We start from the raw sequence: 24664 nt of genomic DNA, 5'->3' as shown, positions 1-24664 counted from the left end.
TCAATGACAAATATACATACTTATGCATTTTCTTGAAATGGAAAATAGCGGTTTTCGTTTGGACGGAATTAAGGTACGAACCTGAACCAGTAGCACGACATTGTGTGATACTCGATTCTGATTGGCTGAGAGCTCATCAAAACCGTGCGCGTCCGGTTTTTAAAATTTTATTTAGCGGTCTTAAATCAACGATAAAGGACCGCAAAATTGAAAACAAAGTAGCTTTATTTTCTAATTCTAGACATGACACTGACTGAAATTTGGGAGATAAAATAAATGGGAGGTGAAATAAATTTGTTGTTTCTAAACTGCAAAAGCGTTTTTGACTGCATGCCTGTGATCAGAAACCAAGGCTACGACACATTCCAGTGGACAAAACGAAGAAAAGCATCCGTCCAGAAGAGCACTCTGAAGTGTATGTACCTTGTTAATGCCTTGGTTGCCACAGAAAAGAATAAAACTGTTTTCTACATCTGCAGGAACATTCTCCACTCCACCCATTGTCCCCCAGTAGACGTTGTCTCCGCCCGTACTTGCGTTCTGACGCCATATTGATGACGACATAAACTGACTGGCAGGGGAGATAATCAGGGTATTTGCAGTCTTCTCGCGATCAAATAGTGCCAGGGGACCGCCTCTTTAGTCCATCGATGATCGTAAATGATGACGGCCCCCATCTGTAATTGTAAAATGATTGCTGCAAGCTGATTGTCTGAAACGGGATGGAATGCCGTCAATCGTTCGCACTTTTCACCACGTACGGAATTTTATAAGTACCATTTTTTGAAGCTATTCGGCATTAATTAGATATCAGATTTGCCCAGATTGGTTTGGTTACCACATATATAATCTGATCACGTCATGACTGATGACGTCGTCTCTGTATCTCAACATTGAGAGTTCACTTAAAAGGTTACAATGGAAAAGTTATGATACGATGTCGAAAATTATCACGCTTTCAAATTTGCGATTTGTATTATGTTATATGATATAATAATATGATTCCCAATAATTTTTAAGTAAAGACTGAAAATTCGAAAGAGAGATAATAAAACAAACAAGAATAAGTGCTTACTGCCCAGACCGTAGATAATCATGTCCAAACATTAGGCCGCTATAACAAAGGTAGCCCAAAAGGAAGATTTGGTCTCTTGTATTTGGAATCCAGGAAAACCAGAAATGGTGTAGTTACCGTTGGTGGCAGTGTTGTTAGCTCCGTTGATGTAACGCTGTTGTTGAAGATGTTGATGAAAACATTAGTGCAGATGATGATGATGATGGTGATGGTGGTGGTGGTGGTGGTGGTGTGGTGGTGATATAGGAATTATTTACTCGAGCACATATACAATTCGGTGACTTTGACAGCAACTCAGGGTTACATTAATACATGAATACACAATGCCATTTAGAAAGTGGTCAAATGTAACATATGTCATATTTGGGATTACACCTTTCTTAGTAAAGTACAGATTCTAGTACTTTTTGGGTTGAGTCCAAGGCGGAATTCGAACCCACACCCTCAGGGTGAGGCACCTAATCGCTAGCACACCAAGTCAGCCGCCTAACCCAATCTGTACTCGTACCACTTTTTACTTTACTATAACATATGTTAGACATTAATACAAACACCAATCAAATGTGCATGTGGTACAGTCTATTTTACAACCTGTCCTTATATACGAGACCCACTGAGCAAGTGGGATGAATGAATGAATCAATATTGCTTTTACGCCGCATCAGCAATTTTCCAACTATTTGCGGCGAGCAAGTGAGAGATAATACGGAAAACCAGTTTGTATTAACTGGTGAAATTATCGTTTCCATCTTAATGCAAGCTTTCATTTTACATTGGCCTTTATATGCACTTTAACCATATATACTCCATGTTCACTCACAGCCATGTAGCTGATGAAGTGGAGCTTAACGTTTTCCAAGTGCATATACGAACGATCCAGCAGTGTGGTCCGTTATGTGAGAAAATCGAAACAAAAGGTTTTCTTCTTTTCGTTTACTTGGTGTGTGAAGATAGTGGGACGGGTCCAATCGATGGCATATGTCAACCACCCTGTACAGTTTGGAGTGAGTGATTTGGTTTTACTTAACACATTATTCAGTTATATCGCGGCGTGATAGATGGAAATAATGAAGATTTTGGATATTTACCACGTTGATGACACCGGGGTCGGGACGAACCGGGATCCGAACCCACTATCATAGTTTTGTGGCGTGTCCAAGGGACATAACTCTGCACAGGTAATAACGGCGCCTAAGACGAATGTTAGAATTACATTTAATCTATGAGGCTACGTATTTTACCTGTTTGAACAGCATGAAAGGTATGGCAGGATTGTTGTAGGTGAAGATGCTTTTATCCGGGGTGTACTGTACAAAACTGGACTCGATCTGACTGGTCCCTGCCTGGTACAAGAAGCTGCTGGACTGCCACTGACCAATGAAGTCCACACCACTGGACTGAGTGTTCTTGACCAGCTTCAGAGATCCATCAGCCGTGGTGAAGACTTTACTGTCAGATGTGAAGAAGGTGGGAGCGCTCTTCAGCCAGACCTCTCCCTGGACAACGACGTTGTAGCTGCCGTCGGTGTTGACGTTGACGGCAAAGTCCTGCTTTCCTTCTGCGCATGGCGTGACTGCTGAAATGAAATACAGTGGCATGTGAGTCTATGTTTCAGTGTGTTCTCTCCCTCACTTTCTCTCTCTCCCTCAGTCTCTCCCCTCTCCCTCACTCACCCTCACTATCTTTCTCACTCTCTCCCCCTCTCGCTTTCTCTCATTTGCCTTTCTCTTTCTCTTGTCTTCTCTCTCCCTCACTCTCACTCTTCTCTCCCTCTCCTCTCTTCTCTCTCACTCTCTCCACTCTCTCACTCTTGTACCAAGCATGGATGCTGATTTTCTATTTCATGCTCATGCTATGTCAAAATAACTGTCCCTTTGAGCCTTTGATAATCATATGCGTGAATAATTTAGCATAATACTTATAAAATTGTCATTCCATGCCCTTTTGAAAGGGGGTTGGGGGCGCACCTTTCGGGAAATTCTGTCGCCCTGCCCATTTTGGATTCTGGGGAAACTCTAGTATAGGTATACCCATGTTTGGAATCGAACCCGGACTTTCCCATTGACATTGGCACATCCCGTCATTCCACTGTGGACGTTTCTGTCATATATCATCAATATTGAATGAATTTGTCTAACGCATGGTCTAATCTTTAATTGATAGATGCGCTTAGACCGTGATGAATCTCATCATTATCCCAGCCAATGGTTCAGTACACACTCATTCATTCTCAGCTCCCTAGGCACCATACAGCCCACGAGCCTGTAAGGCGCTAGACGTCTATCCGTGCATTTCCTCTTTCCGTATACTGATTCACCTCTATTTACTTCTGTACCTGTGTGCCCGTGAAGATCCGGGGAACAATTGGTCTTCAGTAACCCATGCTTGTCGTAAGAGGCGACTAACGGGATCGGGTGGCCAAGCTTAGCCGACTGTATCCCAATTGTAGAACGATGCTCATTATTTTTAACAGTGGATTGTCTTGTCCAAACTCGATTATTTACAGACCGCCGATATATAGCTGACATATTGCTGAGTTATTCGTTAAACAACAAGCAAACAATTCAGTGTGGACAGGACCGAAGTCCTTGACCCTATCCTGTGTGATATAAAGAGTCAATGGTAGATATGGGCTTGACATGAAGAGTGGTATATACCTACCGATATTAAGCTGATAATACATAGAGGTCATAACATGTCACATGGGTCGTGACTTCATAGGGGGATGGTAGGACTTACATCCGGGACATAGTATGACCTACATCCGGGACATGATATGACTCCTATATCCGGGACATTGTATGACCTAACATCCGGGATTGCATCTCCTCTTCTGGGAATGCTAGGACCATATTATTAGTTAAGTCAAAACTCAGACTTAAGTTTGTTTCGAGAAATCAGCGCCTGATGTAGTTCGTGGGAGGTAACTCGCACCATGTGGACGATCATTCGTAACTACTCGTGTCATTCCGTCAAAGCCGGATGGCGACTCGTACCCATCTCGTGGTCATGTTCACGACTGGGCCTTTGCCTAAGCGCATACGGGCACGGAGGTGAAAATAGTCTAGTATTATCTCCAAGGAAAGGTAACTCTGAATTTCCAAACATGGCTACTCCTGGAATGTCCCATATCCCGTGAGCAAAACAGCTATACAGTCATTCCTTCTAAATATGTTTCAGTGTTGAAAGTTGCTGATCCTTTTTTCTCAAAGTGTATGTTTAAATTGTGCTTTGCATAGTTCAACGGTTCCGCCAATTTCATGCTTCGATATACGTTTTACTACGCGCGATTTGATTGGTTTGTCACGATTCTTGGCAATAATGACGTACTATACAGGTACGAGTCTTCTTGTAGATCACGGAAAGAGGCGAGTCGTTACGAATGGTGGACTTTAACGAGTGAGAATCAATTTACCCCTGAAGGTGAAGCTGAATTGCTAAAAATATATGCATTTATTTTATTTCCAACCAAAATAGGCCAGTAGAGTAATGATATTGTCTGCAATACGAGCTACGTAGTAACATTTTTAACAGAAAACGAACAAGCATCTTTGTATGATTTTCTTTGAAGTTCCTTAATTCTTCCGCACCAGATATATTTAGAACTAAGTATGATAGAGCGGAAGTGCAGCGATTACAAGATTCAACGTCGAGGCGAGGATGCGACTAACGGATCGGGTGGCCAGGCTCGCTGACTTGGTTGACACATGTCATTGTATCTCATTTGCGTAGATCGATGTTCATGCTGTTGATCACTGGATTGTCTGGTCCATAGGCGATTATTTACAGGCCGCCGCCATATAGCTGGGATATACACAAACCAAACAAATCCTGTTCATGGCTTTACATGATGTCATTTTGAAGTAGTATGTTACGTCGTGACGTCAGTCCCCGGTAAGATAGAAGCTCCGTGACGTCAAACATTGTGTTGTTACTGTTAAACCGTTCATCCTCAAAGGGGTTGGAGCTTTGCAAAAATATATTCGAGGTAGTCTCTTGTGAAATCAGTTGCAAGTAATATTTACTGATGCTCTTCTATTTCGACATAAAACACCTTATCGCCTCGACTCTCCATCAAATCGTCAAATATACAACCAATTCATTGAGAGTAAAATAATATAATGCGTGATTTAGGTATATACCCCAATTCAGTATTATTTCTAAGTGAGTGTGAGTTTAGTTTTATCAATATCCCAGCAACATCACTGCAGGGGACACCAGAAATTGGCTTCGCATTACTGCAACCATCCTAAGTGATGGTGTGTGGTCCTGTTCGTAGAGCCCAGGTCACGAATCAGTTGAAGTAAAGCAACGTCGAGCTCGGAGAGTCCTTGGATGGGTGACCGTGTTTGGCAGTTTGACGCCTGAGAGTTTCTAAGACTTCAGTCCTGCCCCACAACGAAGCACATGTGATACATGTAGCCTACTATTAGGCAAGCGAGTTTGTTCCTAAAATTGCCTCTGTTCACCCAGCAGAAATTGGGTACCCGGTGGGATAAAGTCATGTGACTATAATTCCTTCTAGCGCCTAACAGGCAGCTTGTTATCCGGGGTAATAATAATCAGATTCTTATTACAGCGGGTCAGTGAGCAACTAGTCAGATGGATACTAGGCGCTATAGAAATGAATTATTATTATTAATTATTATTATGTCTAATAAGAAAGTAAGTTTGTGACGAGACAGGATGTTTCTGATTACAAACATCAGTCGTCAAACCTACATAAACAGTCAGACAGAAGCAAAACACTTCACGTGCTCCTTGTATTTGATTATAAATCATTGTTTTATAACCCACAAAGAAACAAGACACTTACTGACACAAAGGCATAAATACAGAAGTCCATACACCGAGTCCTTTGTTGAACATCTTGCGCTGTTGAGCCACCTACATCCCTGATGCCCAATAACCCTTATAGGTGTTATATACAGTAGGTCGTGCACTAATTCTGTTACTATCTAGTGAATAGCGTGATAATACTGACCAGGTCTCGAATGGACTTGGGTGTCAAGGTTACGGATATGTGTCATCATTATTTATCGGTTAGCATGTCAAATAATCCACGAATTCGTATCAACGCAATGCGGTGAGTAAATATGGTTTTACGCTGCTTTAAGCACAACACCAGTAATATGACGGCGAGGGACACCAGAAATGGGCTTCACACATTGGTACCCATGTGGAAATCGAACCCAGGTCTTCGGCGTGACGAGAGAACGCTTTAACCACTAGGCTACCCCACCGTCCCTATAACGACAAGAATTACTGGACACCTGACCATTTGTCCCTTTAGGTTCGTCTATAAGAAGGCTAGAGTTTAGTGTAACAGGTACACGATCACAGTACAATTAAGGTGTTAACGGACTCAAAAAGACCACTAACTTCTGGATAATCGTAGTTCGTTATATGCATGTCGACTTAAATATACACAAAGTCACCGAGACAAAAAATGTTCGTCATATCGTTACAAGCGTGATCGTTAAAAACGTACTTTACTGGACTATTATAACAAGACACTGAACAATGCTTGATTCTGACTGGTGAAAGTAAAGTATCTAATTCCATTCCATATCGATACCTGGTTCCGTTCCGAATTACGAAAACAGTTATCTGATCTACAGTTACAATATACCTCAACTTTTTGGGCATAAAAGGGGTTTCATTTCTTATCAGATTGCATGCAGGGATTGTCTTTGGACTGCATGGTGGCTAGGTTAAGGTGGCTTAGCACTTACATAGTGACGTACATCTACCTATGTGAACCTGTTCCTGTGCCTGTGCGTGAGCGTGCGTGCGTGCGTAAGACCGGAATAGTGGCCATTTAATAGTGGTAGCCCACCAGAGCTATACTCGGCGTCATTAATGAAGGGTCAAGCTACTGGTAACAATTTCTGAAAGGTTGTAAAATCTTCATTTTTGTTTGAAATATATACAACTGAATGTTTTACAAACTTTCTTAAAGTTCACATGCAACGTAAAACACAACTCTGCTGATTCTGATACCTTTCGGTATGGACTTACAGATACAAATCATCAAAATGCAAATTCAGCTTAAGTTGAAAAATAACGCGATGAAAAAAACCCCGTTCAAACGATTCACTAAATTCACCCCAGCGCTCGGGGTGAAAAGTGGTTTCAACAGCTGCGCTGCGCTAGGCTGCGCTCATAGCACGTGCGCAGTGAAATAGGTTCGCGCAGCTTGGAAGCGGGATGTACGGATTATAAGGTCGTGAGCAGGAGTAGTCTAATCAAAACAAATAGTAAATAATCTACTCGTTACATAAAATAACCTTGTTAGGTTCTAGATCTACTCAGCTATGTGTCAACCAGTGAGGCGTTCGACATTTCAAGACGGAAAACCTTCGCTGGCGGTGAATACTCGGTGAAGGCTTTGATGTGAGCTATTTTTCTAATGTTTTGTTGATATTTCATAGGCGCGAGCTCTTTATTGTTAAGTGACAGTAGATTACAGATTTAACTGTTTATATAATTTCATTTGTCTGTTCCACCACACGTTCTTCTTACCGGAGTCACTTTCTCAGTTCGATACTTAAAAAAGCAATGTCATTATTTAGCGTTGACAGAATTTCTAACCGTGATATAGATATGTCGTTGTCACAGACAAAACTCACTGTCTGTTTTATTGGTCCAGAACCATCATTATATAACTACTCCTATGTGTCTGCCTGCCTGTCTGCTGATGACAATATTCAATACACAACTTCGATCACTCACCACATGCAATTTGAACTTTAACACCAATCAGGATATACACCATAACCAAAACGCATTGATTTATGGCCCGAGTTCGGTCTCTGTCACATTATGTAATTACACAGACAGGCAGGTGTGATACCTGTACACATGACATGTTATGATGTCTGTTGATTGCAAAATGTTATACACAAAAATGAGCATGTATTTACAAAACCCAACATCTCCATATATACACACACAATGAACCGTGAAGGCATCGGCAAATGAACCAGCCGTTACACTTGAGTGCACACCCACCCACTTTGTTCGGTATCACGGGTGCTTCGTTTCGAGGGAAGTAAACCCAAGTACAAAATATGGCACTTTTGATTTGCGATTGTACGCTTATAGTTTTGTTTATATGTTTTTTCATAACCAGCAATATATATTTGTCATGAATAAGTGATAATTGTGTTTTAATTATGTTTGATTTTTCGGTTGCATGTGACCTTTAACAGTATGGAAAAACACATCAGGCCGTTGAAATGTCATTATTACGTTCTTTTACGTCCGATACATTCTGTTACAAATCGCACATTTTTTATTCAAATGGTCAATATGGAAATCCACTTGCAACTTAATGTCAATGATTTCGCTCTATCCATGGGAAGTGGAGGGACAATACACATGCATTGATGCTTTTCACTGTCGTTCACTCTGCAGATACCTGTTTTAAAATTAGACGGCTTTTTACACTTGCTGAAAGGGTTCAGGCTATAGGCCTTTTGGAATCTGGTCAAAACTTAGCGGCTGTCCGCTTTAATGTGGAGTGCTATTGGTAGATCATTGTGGCAGATTTCAAGCCAATGGGGTCCGTGGAATATGCACGTCGACCAGGTCGCTCCCAGAGTCACAATGGGTGAGGTGGATAGGGTACATGATTAACACTGCGTTACGTAACAGATTCCTTAACCCAGCAGATCTTCAGACAGAACACTTCAATGTTAACAATGTAAGGATATCCAGGAGCACCGTTCGTCGACGTTTAAGGGAGACGTTTACAGAAAACGAGAAACCCTGAAAAAGCTACAGACTCCATCACCTTACTGAGCTGCTTCAGCAAAATTATTCACCTCTGTACTGGAAACAACCGACCGCACAAAAGCATCTAGATTCATCCGGGGTCCTCTCAGAAGCAAAGCTGATTCAGCAAAACAGTACTCTATAAGTGATCATATCTTTAATCTCCACTGCCTATTGGAACTTATAAACCATCCAAAAGAAACTCTTTGGCAGTTTTTATAGACTTTGAAAAGTCATTTTGACAATGTTTGGAGAATAGGACTTTGGAACAAGTTATTAAAGCAAGGAATCAACGGTGGTTTCTTTAAAATAATCCAAAACATGTACAAATAAACACGATCATGTGTTTCCAGCAATAACACATAAGAACCGAGTAATTTCCCATGCACATAAAGGCGTACGGCAAGCAGGTGAAAACTATCCCCTATGCTATTGGTTTTAAACATATTTTTATTCCTAGAGAATCTGGTTTTGGTAAAACAAGCAGAACTCTGCTTATATCAATACCTCACCAGTACATATATCATTTAAACAAAATACACAAGAACTGGATACAAAAACCGACAAATTAATTCATATATGTGCGTTGCAGGTGCTTATATAAACATTGAGCTTGCAGCTACACTTCATTAATTGATTGCATATAATTGTTAGGTATAATTTGTCAAATCGTTTAGACTTAAAGATGCATTGATGCAGGGACTCTATTATGTTCTTATTGACGTTGTTTGTTTGCGCTGGAGGTATTCCGTATAACACAGTTTCATATATATATGCTATTTGCACCATACCTTAATGACTCCGAAGAATGCCTCACTAGTAAGTCCCAGCGATGGAACCACAATCAAGGTGGATGAAGAAATGAAACATCCCAATTAAAACCATTTGCACTATTGTATGCAGACGACACCGTTATGCTAGCTCATACAAAGGAATCTCTACAGGAACAACTTGATGCTTTCAGCCAATACTGTCGACATTGGAAACTGAAGATTAATGTCAAAAAAGTTCTTTTTTTCAATGGCAACAAATTAAAAGTCGTTCTCTACAGGATTCAAGTTAAACGTAGAAATAAACAGCTACATAGAAATGAGAAAGTCTGTTTCGCAGAGAAAGCCAGCAAAGCCATGCACTTTTATAATATCTAAGGCAAGAAAGTTCAATTTATCCATTTCATGCCAGTTTAAATTATTTGATGCTATGATTTCGCCAATTTTAACCTATGGAGCTGATATCTGGGGTTGCGAAGATTTAAAATTTGACTGAAAATGTTAAAAATTATGTTTCTTTCTGTAAAGTCCTGTGTTGTAAGAAAAGTACACCATTATGTATGTTATAGTAATGGAGAAACTGGTCGTATACCACTGTCCATTTTGGGGAAAATTGATAATGGGAAAAATCAAATAAAATTTCATCAGTTTTATATATGTATTGTACAAACAAGTTTGCAAAACGTAATGCCAACGATAGTTGTAAATGGATTAATTTCATCAGAAATATCCTAACAGACACTGGGTAATAATAATGTGTGGATTAATCAGTGTTTCCCTTCTGTAAATTGGCTTACTGGCTTATGCCCGAAACTGCCCTCAATGACCAATATGCACAGCAATGGTTCTCTTTGTGTAAATAACTCGTCAAAATGTAAATCTCTATAAGGTTATCAAACTACAAATGTAATTTCCCTTGAATGTTATCTTTTCTAAACTTAAAAGAACTGTCTTATTTACCTTTACTCTTTTAGAATAGCTTGCCATATACTGCCAGTTGAAGTGGGGAGATGGCATAATGTTCAATATGTAAATAAACTCTTTGTAATTTATGTGATATTAACGCTATTGGCGATGAACACCCATTACCTATGCATTTGTAAAGTATAGTATAGAAAAATGTACATCTCAAAAATATTATTATCAAAGCTTCAATTTGTATATAAAACCACTCAATTATTCAACTGCCATAAAGTAAGTGTATTTCGCAAACTGGCTAAATTTTGTAATATTATCATGCACCAATTTAAAAGAAATACTAAATAACCCGTCCAGTTATACCTTTATCCGCCGCCATTACTCAAAATAGCCCAATGTTAAACTCTCAATATGATATGTATATAGCCCTTGAGTGTAATAAAGTTCTGTTTTGTTCTGGCTGGACTCACAGGCGACCTGCAGTTCGTCCACCACTCAACACCACGCTCGCTGGTGACAGGGTGCGTTTGAGATGCTATAGACGTCAAGTATCCGCTTACACCAACGTCAATGGTCTCGTTAGCCATTCACAGATGAAAGTAGATTCAATATGGCCTTCCATGATGGTCGGCAGAGGGATTTTATCGTCGCAATGGGAGAACGAAGAATAGATGCAGCCGTGGCCACGCATAACCGAATTTGGATATACTGGATATAATTGATGTACTCCATCACGTGATCGATGTAATCCTACCTGGACAGCGTTATCGGGACGAGATTCTGGCCCTATATCAGTACCATCTCTGCAAACTTTGCATATTTATACAGTCGTAACTTCCTCTTGGGCGCGCGAGGAGGGTGTACGTAAGATATTGAATGACCGATTGCTTCCATGTAGTTTGTCATTTCATGTTTGGGGTTATCTATACAACTACGCCGCTAGTGCTGTTTTGAATTCTTTATCTCGTGGCGTCGACGTCACGTTTGTCAACACATTAAAGTCACGGCATTTTTAGACACTCTTTAGTTGTAATTACTCGAGCAACCTTTCTGTACATGTGCTATATATGATTTGACCTGTTATTAATGACGCTTCCAGCATATTTTGTATCTCTACCATGGATGTTCTCACCCATCATACAGTATCCTGACACCGAGTTAACCACTAACTGAGTTAAATACTTCGCCGCACTCCAGCAATATTCCAGCTATATGGCGCAACCCTGTAAATAATCATTCTGCACCAGCCACCGAGTGATCAAATAGCATGAGCTCCTTGGACTTTGTGCAATTGGGAACCCGTTCCATGGTATGTGTCAAATCCAAGCCAGCGAGCCTGACCACCGATCCCGTTTGTCGCCCTTACGACAAGCATAGGTTACTGAAGGTTCATTCTGACCCGGACCTTCACTGGTCTAACCATTAAACTACTCTATGGTATAGTGGCGGGTATACGGGTTTTACGCTGCTTTTGTTAATAATATTCCCCACCAATATCACGGCGGGGACACCAGAAATGGCTTCACATTGTTCCCAGCGTGGGGAATCGAACACTGGTCTCTGCGACGAGCGAACGCTTTCACCACAAGGCTAACCAACCACGTCCCGGGTATGGTCAGCAAAAGTGGATCAAATAAGCTGTCCTCTCTACCCCCAGGACCGACGGTTTATCCATTGCACCATGAGGGCAGTAATGTAGGTATAAGGGGTTATATTTGCTTATATAGTGTTTAAAACAGGCGACATATTTGTACAAGTAGATAATGTACTGGTATAAAGAAATGAGTTTATTTGGAAAGTAGCATACATCTAAAACATGTTAAGTGCCACAGTTGTCTGGTTGGAGTTTTGACTCACAAGCGAGTTATTATAAAATTTGGCTGGCTATGTGTCTGCTAACAAAGCTGCCGTGAAAGAGTATATATATCACGCAAATTATATGAGACTAATCACTGCCTTGCAAATGCCCGAATTCAGACAGTAGTACATTTATCTAAGTTGACACCTCCAGCGATGGCTGCTGAACGGAAACCCATAATTTATTCCGGACCTAGACCCTTAGTCTATAATACTATAAACATGATAGAAATGTACATGCTGAAATGGCGAGAGAACCTTATTCTTTCAGCTTCTGTACCTCAGTACCATACGTAATTTACTAAACATTTAATGATATATAATTGCCTTGGCTGATGAAGGCCAAAACAAAGGTTCTCTAGTTGATGGTGGATTGGTTTGATGAGTTGCGAAACATTCTCTTCTCCCCACCCTGCACCCCCTTAGTTTATCTTCAACATAGCAAGGCCTCACTGTAGAATACATAGAAGCGTCTTAAAAATGTGGTTTCCTGTATGTGTTTGCCATTTGTAAGTCTTGAAGTTGTAAACTCTAAACATGGTTTCATTCTTGCCGATAAGAGGGGACTGAGTAAAATGGTTTTCACACAAGATATAGATTAAAAATGTTGAATGGTCGCATTTAGTTGATGAGCCGATGCGTACAGGAAGCACTATAAAATCCATGGGTCCATGACAGTAGTGGCTCTCACAGAAGCTGTTGGCTACCACGTTAAACTAGCGTAACATCAAATCGACAGATGACAGTCACACCCAGTCATCGACATCCCTGTCCTTCAGCTTTGCCTTCAGTCTCCTTTGGTCTTCTGGATAGCCTTCTCTCCTTCCTTGACTTCTATTCGTCGGTCCAGGTGGAGGCTGAACTGCTTTCATCCGCCTCTCAATTCTCTCTATTCTGCTCTCTTCACCTTGTATCAAATTCTGCTTCCGGTTGAACTAAACAGCAAATTGAAGCAGTGTAAGGTTCCTTTGGTTTGTGTTTCCAGTTCTGTTCCTGCCCTCTCGAAATTGTAGCCTTGTCCCTTCCGATCCAGTCCAAGCAACCCCCAGACTTGCAACTTGATCCCATCAGGGTGCTTCTCTGAGACTCTAAACGCATCCTCGGCAAGGTTGTTTGACCATGTAGGCCAAGGTGTTGGCGTGGGTGGTTTGTACATAGATCATATCTCCTCAGCATGTCCGACATGGTGTAACTTCAGGCGAAACTTCTTTCCCTTCAGCACTTCTTGGAGAAAATTTTGACATCTCATTCATGTTACACTTTAATGATGTTGATACATTGTTTGGAAAAATCTCACCAATTTTCCTTTCCCCATTGGGTTCCTTGACTTCCCAAATAGCCTTGAATCCCCTGCAATAACGCTTTGATCTGGCCAAAGTCTACCTTTGTCCAGCTTCTTGGATCCGTAAGATCGGTGATAATGGCTGCATGTTCCTATGGGACTTTATCTTAGTTTCTCGCTTTTATCACGGAAGTCATCCCCTAACGGTCTCAAGGGTGATGAAGCTTGTCTGACCTTAAATCTGGCCTGTGCACTGTGTCTCAAAGAGGCAAAAGCCTGGATTGTCCCTTTGCTCATAAGGATGACATTCTCGGGTCGGTATTCTGGAAATTTATTTCCGCCCCAAAATGCAGTTTCAAAACAAGTTTAAACTCCTTCCTTGCATCTTGCATTAAGCCCACCCGCCACTACTCGCTCTCTCTATTTGCTTTTCGTTCCCCGCCTGACAGTTTATTGGCATCCTTCAAAGTCTTAATCAGTTGAGACGCATCCTCCTTAATTCATCGAATTTGTCTCTACAATTTGAGTAGGGATGAGAGAGGAACTACTACGTCACTTAATGTTGACTCGACCATTGTCAGATCCCCTGGTTCTTTCCCCCAGGAAGCAGGCTGGGTTGAAATTGTCCGGTGACGTTCTGGGATGCAGAGCGAAATTCTAGGAAGTTCCAACACATGAGTGCATCATCTGCAGAGTTTCTGTTTTGATTCTCACAGACGCTGTGTCCCTCCCCTTATTTCCGCGTAAGTCTTACCACCAACGGATTCTTCTATCGCGAATATGTTTGTCACACTCTGTACTGCTGTGACAGCACATTTGGCTAACCCCTCTCCACGAAATCCATTCAGCATATCCTAACCCTAGAGGGGTATAGAGTCCATGGCCTTTCATACGACTCTTTGAGCTTTTAAACTGCTCCTCTCATTTCTGTTATAATTCTTTCAGCTTTGTTCTTCCTTTTCTAATGCCCCTTCCGTGCTGATTTCCCACTTCAATGTCTTTTCAGCTTTCTTAATCTTGTCGTCATATTCCCTTTGAAAAATGTACATGCCTCTTTGCAGTTCGCCAATCAAATCCATGACGTCAGAAAAACTGTGGCCAATTTCCCCTTAGCTTTTAACACACAGGTGTCAGTAATCCCTTTCTTTGATGTTCGGCCAAAATATCCGAACCAATTCTTTGTATTTCATCAGATCCAATTCAAATGATAAACTGCAAAGATTATATGACTCACAAGGTACAATGTGTATATACTATTTGAAGAGATGCTTTAGAGTGATGTATGAAGAGTGATAAGAAAACCTTTGCTAGTGGGCCACATTCAGTAATATCCATGCCAAGAATTTTTATGCACTAAATGTAAAATGTCAAGTGTATTTTACAGAAAAAACGACTCGAGAGGAACGGAAGGAAAACTTCATCAAAATTAAGCCAGCATTGAAAAAAAAATAGTTTCTCGGTACCAAATGTAACATATACAGGTTGCCTACACCATGTCAAAGTACAGATTCTAGTACTTTTCCTTGCATGTACAAAGTTATCATGGTAGAGATTATTCAAGAAAGTAGTTCCCAAAATGGACATAAGCATAATTTCTTTCGCTTGAAACTCAATTCCCCAATAGGCCTCTAGTAATGTAAAGATATTAGTCCTCATTGCTAGTTTTACATATTTTTCTTTAAGCAAACCGATGATGTCATGTCAAAGTTGAGGTCAACGTCTCGGTGACAGTTTTAAGTCATAGTCCGCAGACCCCTCATACAAAACATTACGATGATAGATGTTCCAATCTTTGTCATATCTTTGATTTAACAAGTGTTCAGTACCTTTGTACAAGCAGATTAGTATTTCAAAACGCATTGATTTTACTTTTTCTGTTCGGTTTTTAAGTTCTTCGTGAATGAATTTTTCTATAAATACCTTCACAGCGTTCTTGACATGGAGAGGTATCTGCAGGGTAAGAAGACGGATCTGGTCCATGTTCTTGTTGGCACAGTTGAAGGAAGTCCATCCCTGGTTGGCGACCTGAACTATGCTTGTCCTCAGTGAATCAGGGTACTTGGTATATTTGAAGGCAGATCTGTCCATGTGTTCTGACACCAGAGAGACGTCCTTGTCCAGAGTGACGAGCACCAACTGACCCAGAAGACACACCGACAGAGGAGCTGGGCACAGCATCTCCTGCCAGTTCATATGAGGCCCTAGGACCAGCATCATGTCTTCCTGCAATTGCAATGAAAGATGTACTATGAAAAGAATACCACTAGGTAACAGTTTTATTTCCAAGTATTACTTTAGCCATTACTAAAGACTGAAGTTTTTAACATTTAAATCATTTGTCCAATCATCATGGAACGTCCTTATACCACAGATTGGATTCTATGGCTGAAGAAGTTTTAAATGATCATGCTTGACGTGGTATGGACAAACACTCAGTGTGGTAGAAGATATCTACTGCTGGTTTGTTGTGGACTATGGACTACGTGATCTCATGCACTGTCAGAAGGTATGACAATAGCAAAACTCTACCTTGGCATCCGTCGGGCTCATCACTCTTTTCTCGGCCTTTGCAATGTCCTGTCTGCTGACATCCGCCATGATGTGTTCTCTTTATTTCTGGTAATACGAATGTTCTGGAACATGTGTTACAGATAGAATTTAGTTATCAGATGGAATATTGTTCAGTTAATAGATTATTATATGTGGGTTATAGATTCACAGATAAACGTCACTCATTTGATTGTCTGGCCAAGTACAAATCTGCAGACCATGAACATGTAGCTGGAATAGTGCAGCTATAAAGCAATCATGAAACTGTGGCTTACATAGGAAACATATAAATTTATAGACAGAAGTATACACACGCACACGCACACGCACACGCACACGCACGCACACACACATAAAATATGTGAGTGCAACCTTTCTTACAGAACACCTTTGCCTGCTATTGAAAACTGAATTTTTGTTGAAAAGTATTTATAGTTTCGTTCCACCACCACAAACTGCCTAACTGTGGTGTTTTGTTGGACGACTGCCTTGACAGATGCATCATCTCCAACACGCTGTACGTACCCCATACGTAAAACTCAAAAATATAAAAATAGTTTTATTGAAATGAAAGCAACACAAAACTACAACTTAATAATTGCGTTTTTACAAATTACTAAGTTAACAAGAAGACAGGACGTGGAAGCAAAGATACATATTCAGTTTGAGACTATACAACGAATTAACCTAACAAAACGTGACTTAAGGGTCTTTTCACAAAATATATGAACAGTCCAACAATGATAGTAGGAAGATCTTTGGGCAGTCAATTCATTGTATTTTGCAGTTGACTATGTCAGAATGCCCACACGTCACCACTCGTCTCCATCTGCAGCCCGATAGCCTTGAAAGCAGGGCGTGAGAGAACCTTAATCCACAACTCGTACGTTCTGACCCTGTTTTCTGTAGACTGTCAACCAGGATCTTCAAAGGTTCTCCAATCTGTGCTATGTCATACATTAATTTGGTTTCATCCCTTAAGATCTCGGCTCGTCCGGCAACAAGGCTGAGCTTGTGAATAACCTTCCGCATGTTGACCAGACTGGAGTTTTGTTCTGTAATGTAATTCCTGGTGGTTTGAATGTAGAGCTCTCAGTGTTACTAATCTCAGCAACGACACTCGCTTTTTCATCTGTTTTTCTTTGTAATTCATGTTCAGTTTGTTGACAGTTATTTGACATCTCTGACAAAGTGTCCCTTGCGTTAGACAGTGTCGATCGAACTGAATTCAGGCAGTGTTCGGCATTCTCCACATCATTTGTAAGAGCCGTCTCAGAAACGGCCAGCATTGTTGCTCCAACTATTGGGATCCATATGGTCGCCCAACCTGCTGTTCGTACGTCATTGCGATGCTTTTCAGCTCGTTGAACTCTTTGCTCTGCACTTTGCACGTCCTCTTCGGCACTGGAAACCCTTCGCGCCTGGTCCTGCAGGTGTCTTCTTTTCATCAAGTGATGCATTCAAGGATGCTAAAGACACCAGAAGTTGCTGGTGATAGGCTTGCTTCTGTGAAAGCTCTGCTTCCTTGCCGAGACACTTTTCAGTCAAAGCTTTTATGTTCTCAGTAAGTTTTCGTTCGGCGTCGGAAAATGCCTCATAGGCATTATTTGCCACACCCTTAACGTCCTTTGATCCAGATTCTATTATGGTCATGAGATCATCAATGTACTGCACGCCAGCCTCGAACTGTGTCACAACTGCTGGAGGTACTGGTTCGTGTATTTGTTTGCACAAAGCTTGGTCCATTGTCTGAAAAATGTGTTATTGTTGATTTACTTTCGGAATTTATAGAAGCTTGGAATCTTTGCAGGAATATATATAGTTTGTAACATAAAAGGTATATGATGTATATAAGGTAACTACAATGCATGTTGTGTGACATGGCAGCGCTGTTCTCAAATACCCTTTGCTAAAATATAACTGGCTTGTCCTTCAAACAACAGTTCTGTTCTGACGTAGGATAAAACACGTAATTTTAGGTGTTTATGACTTTAAAATCCACAACAGAACTAGGGTTGTAAATATCATAAAAAATCTGAGGAGATCTTTATAAACGGAAAGAAAAATGTGTAAAAAGCGTTTATCAGTATTTTTATCTTTCCCACATTTCCTATGAACTTTTAAAACTTAAACTATCTCCTGTTGCCATACATGTACTTGGAGAAGGAGATCAGTAAAGGCATTTAAACTTTATTTTTGGTGTGTAAAATCAATTGTGTGTTATTTTGATTTTGTTATTTCATGTATAAAATTATGGATATTGCATAGCTGGGAACAGTGACAGGACGACGGAACTGGTGGTTATAACAAAATACAGACTTAATCACACAGGTCTCTATGCTGCCCACAGTCTGGCTAAACTTATATCAGCGTGAGTGAGAGAGTATATTGGTATTGAGCTGCCGCAGCTGCCTTAAGCTACACAAAGGCAATGGGTAAAGTATCGAGTATGAGCCAGGCAAACCAATGGCCGAAAGCATGAGCATCTATGCAATAACACATCTTTATCATTAGTTGGAACTATAAACAACAAACAGTTCTGAAGTCTAAATCAATCTGTGACGGTAGCCATTCCTGGGATTACTATAAAAATGTTTCACATTCTTTAAACGAAATTTCACTACTCAAGAAATGATCGTGAATATCTGATATATATACTGTTCAACATTTGCTAAGGATCACAGACCTTTCAAAAAAACACTTATACCATCATAAGTAATATGACGTCACACGAGTGTCACATATATCTCGATTCGCCCTTTGTGAGAAAGTGGCTTGTATTAACACCTATCGTGGCCATGCAGGGCCAAACCTGGACATACAGGTGGTGACACAACAGTTGTCAAAGTCACAATTATCTGTTCAGTAGGTGTAACCCCCAAACACGCACTACAGTATGGACCCGTGAAGATCCGGGTTAGAATTGATCTTCGGTAACCCAAACTTGTCGTAAGAGGCGACAAACGGAATTGGCTTGCCCTAATATCGCCTACACCTCATATCGCCTACACCTCATATCGCCTACACCTCATATCGCCTACATTAATTATAATGGCCAGTTCTACAACCCCCATCATAAGTAATGGGTATTGATATTGGTATTTTAACTTATTGTATATATATCCTTATTAAAGTATAAATCATCAGTGCAAGAGTTTATTTTCATAAGTGGAAGACTTTTCTAAAGGTATAACAGCATTTACGTAATGTGCAGTCAGCCCTAAATTTGTTTTGATAAGGGTGTAGGCGAAATGAGGTGTAGGCGATATGAGGTCAGACCATCAGACTCGCTGACTTGGTTGACTCATATCATCGTATCCCAATTGTGTAGGTAGATGCTGATGTTGTTGATCACTGGATTGTCTGGTACAGACTCGATTATTTACAGACCGCCGCCATATAGCTGGGATATTGCTTAGTGCAGCGTAAAACACTAAACTCGCTCACTCACTACAGTTTGACACCGCCTTTTCATGCTGCCAACACTGTTGCTGTGGGAGACGGTTCAAATCCTGCTAGAGTCTGTGTTTGGTGCTTGGTTGATGCACTTGCTTTGGTGCTTTGGTGCTTGGTTGATCCACTTGCTTTGGTGCTTGGTTGATCCACTTGCTTTGGTGCTTGGTTGATCCTTTTGCTTTGGTGCTTGGTTGCTTGTTGCAGCAGGTTCCCTGTGTGTTCTATGGGATGGAGATTAGGGCCATACCATACTTTTTGGGGGTTTATGTTTTCAGATACTTTCCCACGGCCTTTGCATGATATGGACGATCGTTGACATTAATAGGGAACCGATGAAGTTATCCCCGAAATAGCTCTCGCGAAGGCTCTAAAGAGGACATCCAGAATCTCATCTCTGTAGCGAATCCCGGTCAAGGTGCCATTTGCAGGAACATGCAGGTCGGTTTTACCGTCCCAGCTGGTTCACCCCTTACCATACTTTAGCAATTTCCATGTCTGCCATGGTCAACAATGTTTACATATGCTTCATCTTGCTAAATTCTGGTCTCCATTCTGGCGCAGTTCAATTCTCATGGTTAGCGGTCCACTGGTGGGCAGGGGTTAAAGGGATTCGAACACAAGGTCGTCTTACACGTAAACCATGCTGTCGTCTTGGAACTGTTTGTGTTCAAATGTTGACACTGCGGGTAGTGAAGAGCCAAATCTCAGCTATGAAGCAATTCTGTTCTCTGTCAGAGAGCTTGAGTGTGGAGGTAACGGTCATCCCGAATCATTGTTGACCTTTCACGACCACAGCCAAGGCGGCAATACCTCACGTTTGGAAACGGTTCCATGTCCTATTGCTGACACTGTGGTAACACCAAGTTCTTCACCTACTTCACTCTCAGTCGCTCCTTTTCGCAACATTTCAGTGCCTTGTGGCAGTTCTCCAGGCCATGTTTGTTAACTGAACAGTCAATTTTGGTTTACAATGCTGAAAACACAGAGAGAAATCTCCCCACAGAAATCTGCCATCAACGCAGCATACCCTCTTCCTTCAGCTATCAATCCCTTTATGTGCATCTCCTATTCGTTATTCGTCACTTTGCTGTAACATTCAATTCTCAAATGTTTTACTTGTAACATCCCATGCCTTAGCAAATGTTGAACGGTATATAACTATACTGTATATATAATCACTGAGCTACAGCATCACAGCAACTGGTTAGAAATGTCAGTTTATTTAAGGGAAAAGAAAGATATCTCATAACAACCTAAAGGGCATTCTTATGTATGTTTTTCCTATTTTCAAAATGGCGGATGTTGTTATCCTGTGTTTCTGTGCTTGATAACTACTTTTAAAAAGGAAACTGAATCACGATAATGGTGTTTCCTTCTCCATATCAACTATACATTATGTGTCAGTATATTAAACATTGTGGCCGCAAATATATCCTCACAGTATGTTGTTAGCATATAAAATATAGAAAGTTCTTCCAGCCTTCAAGACAAAAAGCAAATACAGCAAATATAATATTCAGTAATGCGTGGTAGAACACTGAGAACTGGAACTGAATAGAATTTATTGGATGGTATAATTGGATGGAAAACGATGCAAAATTATTCGTCAAATAGCAGTTAAACAGTGCTGATACGGATGGTAAACAAAACAGAGTGTGATGACCACAGTGATAACATGGCAAACAATACAGAGTGCCGTGGACATAGAGATAACACAGGGAACAATGCAGATAGCCGTGGACATAGCAATAACATAGGAAACAATGCAGACAGCCGTGGACAGAGATAGCATAGGAAACAATACAGAGAGCCGTGGACATAGCGATAACATAGGAAACAATGCAGACAGCCGTGGACATAGAGATAGCACAGGAAACAATACAGGGGAGCCGTGGACATAGCGTGATAACATAGAACAATTCAGACAGCCGTGGACATAGAGATAGCATAGGAAACAATTCAGAGAGCCGTGGACATAGTGATAACATAGGAAACAATACAGACAGCCGTGGACATAGAGATAGCATAGGAAACAATACAGAGAGCCGTGGACATAGTGATAACATAGGAAACAATACAGACAGCCGTGGACATAGAGATAGCATAGGAAACAATACAGAGCCGTGGACATAGGAGATAACATAGGAAACAATACTGAGTGCCGTGGACATAGTGATAGCATAGGAAACAATACAGAGAGCCGTGGACATAGTGATAACATAGGAAACAATACAGACAGCCGTGGACATAGAGATAGCATAGGAAACAATACAGAGAGCCGTGGACATAGTGATAACATAGGAAACAATACAGAGAGCCGTGGACATAGTGATAACATAGGAAACAATACAGACAGCCGTGGACATAGTGATAACATAGGAAACAATACAGGGAGCCGTGGACATAGTGATAACATAGGAAACAATACAGAGAGCAGTGGACATAGCAATAACATAGGGAAACAATACAGGAGCCAAATGGACATAGCGATCACATAGGAAACAATACACCGAGCCGTGGACATAGTGATAACATAGGAAACACTACAGAGAGCCGTGGACATAGAGATAGCATAGGAAACAATACACAGGAGCCGTGGACATAGTGATAACATAACAATACAATACACACAGAGTGTTAAGTGGACATAGGTGATCACGCATAGGAACAATACACAGAGCCGTGGACATAGTGATAGCATAGAAAACAATGCAGAGAGCCGTAGAAATAGAGATAGCATGGAAAACAATACACAGAGCCGTGGACATAGAGATAGCATAGAAAACAATACAGAGATCCATGGACATAGCGATAACATAGGAAACAATACACAGAGCCGTGGACATAGCTATAACATAGGAAAGCAATACATGTAGACAGCCGTGGACATAAAGATAGCATAGGAAACAATACACAGGAGCCGTGGACATACCGATAACATACAAAACAATACACAGAGCCGTGGACATAGTGATCCACATAGGAACAATACACAGAGCCGTGGACATAGTGATAACATAGGAAACAATACAGAGAGCAGTGGACATAGTGATAACATAGCAAACAATACAGAGAGCCGTGGACATAGATGATAACATAGGAAACAATACACAGAGCCGTGGACATAGTGATAACATAGGAAACAATACAGAGAGCCGTGGACATAGTGATAACATAGGAAACAATACAGAGAGCCGTGGACATAGAGATAACATAGAAAACAATACACAGAGCCGTGGACATAGTGATAACATCGCACACAATACAGAGAACAGTGGACATAGTGATAACATCGCACACAATACAGAGAGCCGTGGACATAGTGATAACATAGGAAACAATACAGGGAGCCGTGGACATAGTGATAACATGGGAAACAATACACAGAGCCGTGGACATAGTGATAACATAGCAAACAATACAGAGAGCCGTGGACATAGTGATAACATAGCAAACAATACAGGGAGCCGTGGACATAGTGATAACATAGCAAACAATACAGAGAGACGTGGACATAGTGATAACATAGGAAACAATACAGGGAGCCGTGGACATGAGTGATAACACATATTGGTAAACAATACAGGAAGCCGTGGACATAGTGATAACATAGGAAAATGTACAGAGAGACGTGGACATAGAGATAACATAGGAAACAATACACAGAGCCGTGGACATAGTGATAACATAGGAAACAATACACAGAGCCGTGGACATAGTGATAACATAGGAAACAATACAGGGAGCCGTGGACATAGTGATAACATAGGGAAACAATACGAGGGGACGTGGACGACATAGTCAATAACATATGAAACAATACAGGGGCCGTGGACATAGGTGATAACATAGGAAACAATACAGGGGAGCCGTGGACATACGATGATACTCATGGGAAACAATACAGGGAGCCGTGGACATAGAGGTAACATATGAAACAATACAAAGGAGCCGTGGACATAGTGATAACATAGGAAACAATACAGAGAGCCGTGGACATAGAGTGATAACATGAAACAATACACAGAGCCGTGGACATAGTGATAGCATAGGAAACAATGCAGACAGCCGTGGACATAACTCATATAGCATAGGAAACAATACACAGGAGCCGTGGACATAGAGGTTTAACATATATGGAAACAATACGGGGGAGCCGTGGACATAGGTGATAACATAGGAAACAATACACAGAGCCGTGAACATAGTGGTAACATAGGAAACAATGCAGACAGCCGTGGACATATGAGATGATAGCATAGGAAACAATACACAGAGCCGTGGACATAAGTGATAACATAGGAAACAATACAGACAGCCGTAGACAGAGTGATAACATAGGAAACAATACTCAGGGGAGCCGGGGACATAGTGATAACATAGTGCACAATGCTCAGGAGCAGTGGACATAAGAGATAACATAGCAAACAATACAGGGAGCCGTGGACATAGGTGATAACATATGAAACAATACAGAGGAGAAGCCGTGGACATGAGTGATCACACATAGGAAACAATACACAGAAGCCGTGGACAAAAAGCAATAACATAGGAAACAATACAGACAGCCGTGGACATAGTGATAACATAGAAAACAATACACAGAGAGCCGTGGACATGAGTGATAACATAGGAAACAATGCTGAGTGCCGTGGACATTGTGCTAACATAGGAAACAATACAGAGGAGCCGTGGACATAAATTGATAACATAGCAAACAATAAACATAGCCGTGGAAATAGCGATAAAATAGGAAACAATAAACAGAGCAGTGGACATAGCAATGCCATAGGAAAACAATTACGAGACAGCCGTGGACATATTGATAACATAGGAAACAATACACAGAGCCGTGGACATAAGTGATCACATAGCAAACAATTCAAGATTGGCGTGGACATAGAGATAGCGCAAAGGAAACAATACACGGAGCCGTGGAAATAAGCAATAACATAGGAAACAATAAACCAGAGCCGT

The 24664-nt window shown here is 41.0% G+C and overlaps 2 protein-coding genes across 2 annotated transcripts; both read right to left on the bottom strand.

The window, feature by feature from the left end:
- Positions 1-1106: 1106 nt before the first annotated feature.
- Positions 1107-3109, bottom strand: LOC124268493. The gene is made up of 3 exons (XM_046703472.1): positions 3043-3109; positions 2317-2651; positions 1107-1229 (listed from the first exon to the last, which is right to left on the bottom strand). The coding sequence occupies exons 1-3, from the start codon at positions 3107-3109 to the stop codon at positions 1107-1109; spliced, it is 525 nt and encodes a 174-aa protein (XP_046559428.1).
- A 10036-nt stretch (positions 3110-13145) lies between these two features.
- On the bottom strand, positions 13146-16289 carry LOC124268492. Its single transcript, XM_046703471.1, has 3 exons — positions 16211-16289; positions 15602-15904; positions 13146-13334 (listed from the first exon to the last, which is right to left on the bottom strand). Exons 1-3 carry the CDS (start codon positions 16277-16279, stop codon positions 13146-13148), a joined length of 561 nt encoding a protein of 186 aa, XP_046559427.1. The 5' UTR covers positions 16280-16289.
- Between the last annotated feature and the right edge of the window lie 8375 nt (positions 16290-24664).

This window comes from Haliotis rubra, unplaced genomic scaffold (assembly GCF_003918875.1).
Source record: "Haliotis rubra isolate DU_JTF1 unplaced genomic scaffold, ASM391887v1 Scf1384, whole genome shotgun sequence".
In the NCBI taxonomy this organism is placed as follows: domain Eukaryota; kingdom Metazoa; phylum Mollusca; class Gastropoda; order Lepetellida; family Haliotidae; genus Haliotis; species Haliotis rubra.
Note: the sequence above shows the minus strand (reverse complement) of the source record. Positions and strands in the feature narration are given on the sequence as shown.